At 48.5% G+C, this 5,320-nt stretch overlaps 1 protein-coding gene across 1 annotated transcript in view; it reads right to left on the bottom strand.

Annotated features, from left to right (window-relative positions):
• Positions 1–1,391: 1,391 nt before the first annotated feature.
• KIF4A (kinesin family member 4A) overlaps positions 1,392–5,320 on the bottom strand; it is a 118,877-nt gene continuing 114,948 nt past the window's right edge. Inside the window, 3 exon segments of the mRNA XM_077774969.1 lie at positions 1,392–2,184; positions 2,453–2,575; positions 4,138–4,254. Coding sequence (XP_077631095.1) covers positions 1,984–2,184; positions 2,453–2,575; positions 4,138–4,254 — 441 coding nt within the window. The 3' untranslated portion in view covers positions 1,392–1,983.

Raw genomic sequence — 5,320 nt, 5'->3', positions numbered from 1 at the left:
ATCTGTAAGTCTAGCATTTCCCTCAAGCTCCCTGGGAGGACAGCCTTGATTCATCAGTTTCCCTTTCCTGCTGGGAAACTACTTCTACTTCTGTAAGGTACATCTAGAAGATACAGGGTTGCAAGCTACTTCCTGACCTCTGGGCAGCAGGTTGCCCTGTTTCTGCACCAGGGGTCTCCATGGGCCTTGTGTTTCCTGAGTGACACTAGCAGCCCTCCCCTTCCCCCTATCACCCCAGACAGGAGCTGATGATTCAGGATGTAAAGAGACTTGTGTCATCCCTGTTGTCTCGTCCCCAAGGTGTCTGGGGTATGTGAGGGTCGCAAGCTTTCGCAAGATGAATACGTACAAAAGATGCTGTTACCATACATACCATCCGCAGGAGAAGGCTGGCTAGTGTGCAACAGTCAGCTTAGTGCTAATGCACAAGGCTCGGGGTGAGATGAGGGCTGGGGGACTGGCTTGACTTACCATCCCTGTTTACCTTTTGGCTGATGCAGTGACTCAAAGCCTGGGGGGGCTTGCAGTGTTGGTGGGAAAAAGTCTTCACTGGGAATAAACTCGTTTACCCCTCCCCCGACACGTACTGGATTTGGAACAGTGAGAAGGAAGACTAGCTCTCTTATGCCAAGAGCTGGCCCCCTCCCTCTGCCTTCCCATTGTATCCAGGGGCTCTAGTTGGCAATGGCAGAGGCTCCTTTGCTCCCCCGTCATTAAAATGCAAAGAGAAGCCGGGCTGCTGGCTGGCAGGGGGCCAGAGAGGGCTGCCTGGTCACCTAGTCCTCCTGCAGGCTTCATTTTAACAGGCTATCCTTCAGTTTTCTTTGCTTGGGGTCCGGTGGATTCTAGAGGAGCCCTGACTTTCATGTGCCCAGTTCTAGGGGGTGCTTTGGGAGCTTTTAGTTGTGGGGGGAGGGGAGGGGACTGGGATTCATAACGCATGGATAGGTAGCCCGGGGCTTGCAAGCTCCTCAAAAGGCTGCAAGGCCAGTCAGCAGCCTGTTTGGCATTCCATGGCTGGCCTCGTTTTCGCTTGGAGCAGAGATGGGAAACCCTGGTGCATAGTAAGGAGAAAGCAACACCCCCTTTTCCCTTTTCAAAGGAGACAGCAAGCAGCCAGTACTGTGCTGTCCTGGGAATGGGCAGCAGTGTGGTCCCACACCCGCACTATGCCAAGAAATCAGGCTCTTAGGGCATTAGGAACAGCTACCACGGCCACCCTAGATTCTCACAAGAAGCTTTGGTATAAGCTAAATGTGGGTTCAGGTTAGCTGTCACAAGGCAGTGAGCTTGGGTACATGCACGGATTCTCCTTGATAGCGTTCCCAGGGGCCGAGGAGCACAGGTATTTCTCCTTGTAGCACAGAGGATCTTTCCAAATAGTGGCTAGACTAAACTTTATTTACTTACTTAATATTAACATTTTAAAAGATTTCATTTACCGCAGCAACATGGAAGACAACTGAGCACACTGTTAAAACACTTAAAATCCAGAGGTGGTCAGGGTAGGAAATATCCCAAATAGTGCCTCCATTCCTGGCACGGGATGAAAGATCGGTGCCAAGTCTCCAACCCTGGCTAGGCTCTGTCATTAAGCTGAGACAACCCAGAGGTAAGACGGCCTTGGCCTCATCCCCATCGGTGGGGCGGCCTTACCTGCTCACAAATAAGAAAGGGCTAGATTGTACTGAGGATTTGGTTCCCGGTGAGTCATCAAGAATGTCAGGTGGTTCTCTCTTCAGCAGGTGGCTCAGCACCTTTCTGGAGAAGAGAGAGCAGTAGTCTGGGGTCAGGGGGCTGGAGAGTGAGGGCCAACATCCAACAAAGATTTGCTCCCTTTTGGTAACATGGTGTCTGTCTTTTTTTTTTTTTTTTTCCAACAGCAAGAGCCCTGAAATCAGAGGAGTCATTAAAAAATTCCTTCTGGCTGCAACCTGAAAGCATCTCCCAAGCTCGACTGGGGCAGAGATGACAAGTCCAACTTCAGTGGGCTTCTTCTTCAATAGGGGAGCAGCCAGAGAAGAAGCTGATATTGCTGGCCAGAGCTCGTTTCTTCTTCTTCCCTGGAGCTTTATTTTCTTGGGATTCTGCTACATGTTTCGATTCTGGGAGGCCAAGGGAGGAGGCAGCTGGAGTCATCGTCTTTAACAGCACCTGCTCCACATCACACATCTCTTTGAGGATCTAGGAAGGACAGAGACAAGTATGACTAGGTCTTGGGTAGGGGCAGAGGCTCAGCTCAGCCTTGCCACTACAAATGCTCAGCACACTGTAGTATGAGGCGTCCCCCAAGATCGGTCTGTCGAAAAGAAAAAGACTGGCCTATGCCCGAGTCCCACTTCCCAGCAAGCTGATCGTACCTCTGCCCCCTTTTCTCCCACTGCACTCTGTCTTGGCTAATGCAGAGAGGAATGCTAATACAGTTGGAAACGCCTGCCTTTAGCCCACCTACCTTGCTGTTGGGAGTGGCACAGACAGGATTAAAGAAGCTCAATCCTGGGGTAACCTCTGTGGGGTCCTCTAGTTTGAAAGAGCCTTCGGAATCCTGGGTGGGCTCAACAGTGCCCAAGCTATCCTGAGAATCAGACAGGCCTATTAGAAATGTGGCTACCAGGGTTACAAAATCAGTCTGCTCCCCTTTAACCAGTGAGGTACCAGCTCTGAGGGCCTCATCCGTCAGTCTGAGCAAGTCTCAGGGAGACTCCTGCTTGGGGTTTCCTGCTGTTGCAGTGCTCAAAGGCAGGCTCTGAAGGCAAAGGACCGGGTAGGACAGTGGCACAGGACACATCACAAAGTAAGGTTTCAAACAAGGCCAAGCCTTGGTCATTTCTCTGATTAATCTTCCACCTTCTATAATCTGCAATACCCTTGTTAGCATGTCTATAGGGTGTTGCCTGTATTGAGTCCTCCTTTCAGAGAAGGCAACTAAGGCCAAGAGTGAAAAGTTACTTAGGTAACAATGAGACTCTGTGGCAGAGCTCGGATTAGAATTATAGCCTGTTGTCATGGAAACAGAACTGGATTGAGAGTCAGGAAGCCTGAGGTCTAATCTTAGCTGTCATGACCAGCTGTGCAATATCAGATGAGTCACTTAAGCTTATCTCTGGGTCTTAGTTTCCTTCCCTGTATAATGGGAGCATTGGACTAGATCAGTGGTTTTAGAACCAAAATCCCTAAGAGGAAGCCCAATACATAAACAAGTAAAGAGCAAGTTGCTTTGAGCGACATGAGGTCAAACCAAGCCAGGCCACGGTCCTTGGGTTCAAAAAACACTTCCACGGAGCCACTACGGCAGACTCCAGAACCCAAATTGAAAAGGCCACGGGAACAGAGAATCTTTAAGGTCCCAGCTCCTTCTACGATTCTTAGCCTGAACCCCAGCTTGCCACGGTAGTCCTCCAATAACTACCTTCCTTAGAAGTCATTTTAATAGAAGAGCCGGCAGAACCCTTCACATGCAGATGTTCAAGAAATGTATGATGAACGATCATTATACTAAGCTCGTTAGAGTTGTTGTATATCACACAGAGAGTTGTAGGAATCGGGATTTGCCATGGGCACAGGTAGGAGTGAGGCAATCTTTGTTTCCCTGAGTTTGCTATTTCTGGGACTATAAGGAGGACAGGTACAATGAACTTGGGCCACAACAGTGACTATTTGAAAGACCAAGTTCCTGTGGGTCTTTCCTAAAGCCATGGAATAGCTGGTTCCCATGGAGAAGGTCTAAGCAACTAATGTCTAAAGATGTCAGAAGGAGTAAGCTCCTTCCTGGAAGCTGCCACGTGGCCCTTATAGTTCCGGCTAAGCCTCTGGGCCAGTTTGGTCCTGTATGTCTATGTGCCTGTAGTTGCCTGCTTTCGTGTTCCTTGTTCCTGCCCCAGAAACGGCACCACAACTTTACAGCCAAGGCTCGGGGCGGGGAGCTGCCTATCTGGAAATCTCCTGGGACGGGCTGTGGTTTCTGAAGGGGTATGTGGACAGGCTGGCAGTGAGGAAGAAGGACGGAGAAGGCAAATGTCTCTGGTTGCAGAGGGCCAGAGAAGGGGAGGAAGAGCTGTGCAGGAGACAGGGTTTCATGATGGTGGGAACCGGGGGAGTGCCTGAAGGGACAGTGAGGGGCAACACAGCCAATCCTACCTGGTCTTGCTGACGGTTCCTACACTTTGTAGGGTCACAGCTGCAGTCTGGGTCACAGTCCGACTTTTGTCTTCTGCACCCACACTGCTTGTTCCCACACCAGCCCTTGCAGGAACACTGCAAAAAACAGGTGTGTAGAAAGATACATTACCAAAAGGGTTAGAAGACTAATTTAACATGCCTTCCCTTCCTTTGCAAGCCTTTTCAGGAAAAAAAAAGGAAAGTACCATCGACTTTACCACGCTTCTATCTCCTCAGTCCCCTCTTCTTTAGTGAAACAATGATCATCAGAACCACGAAAGGTTGTCTTAGAACAGGTCATGCTAGACAGATCCATTTTCTTGTGTGGATAGCATACTTGAAAGACTGGCCAGAGGGATACCATGATAATGCAGGCTAACTGGCAAAGACTCTCATGACAATTTTATGGTCACAGTGAAGAACTGCAAGGTGGATGGTAGGAGGGTTAGGTATATTTAAGGACCGAGTACAGTTGTTTGATATCTTTCAATCTACCCAGCTGTACCTGCATCCAACTCACATTTCTAAAGTTTGTTTAGTGTCAGCCTGGGCTACGTCTGCAGCCATTGAATTAGTCAATATTTTAATAAATCACTGATGATATGAAATAAAGTCATTTACATTTGTATAGCACTTTACAGTTTTCAGAGTACTTTCATATACATAAATACAGAATCTCATTGGAATCTCATAGCCAGTCGACCAGGTAGGCATGTTTATCGGCTGTAACGACAACACAAAACTGGAAGGGTGATTAATACGTAAGATAACAGAATCACAACTCAAAAATATTTTGACCGGCTGGAATTATGGGCTGCAAGTAGAAAGAAAAGTTATAGCAAGAATAAGCATAAGTCTGGCATCTAGGTTCTCCCCATATCAGCCATATAAATATAATATGGGGGTAGATCTGGCTTAAAAGTATTTGGTGCAAAAAGGGCCTAAGGAAGTGATCTGTCAGGAAGCTCCATGAGTCAATGGTGTGAAATGGCTGTCAAAAAGCAAATGAGTCAGGGGTGCCTGGGTGGGTGGTTCAGTCGGTTGAGTGTCTGACTCTTGATTTTGGCTCAGGCTGTGATCCCAGGGTCCTGGGATTGAGTGCCTGCATCGGGCTCTGCGCAGACTGTGGAGACTGCTTGAGATTCTCTCTCTCAAAAAAAAA

Source organism: Crocuta crocuta, unplaced genomic scaffold (assembly GCF_008692635.1).
Source record: "Crocuta crocuta isolate KB4526 unplaced genomic scaffold, BGI_CrCroc_1.0 scaffold394, whole genome shotgun sequence".
Classification (NCBI taxonomy): Eukaryota; Metazoa; Chordata; class Mammalia; order Carnivora; family Hyaenidae; genus Crocuta; species Crocuta crocuta.
Note: the sequence above shows the minus strand (reverse complement) of the source record. Positions and strands in the feature narration are given on the sequence as shown.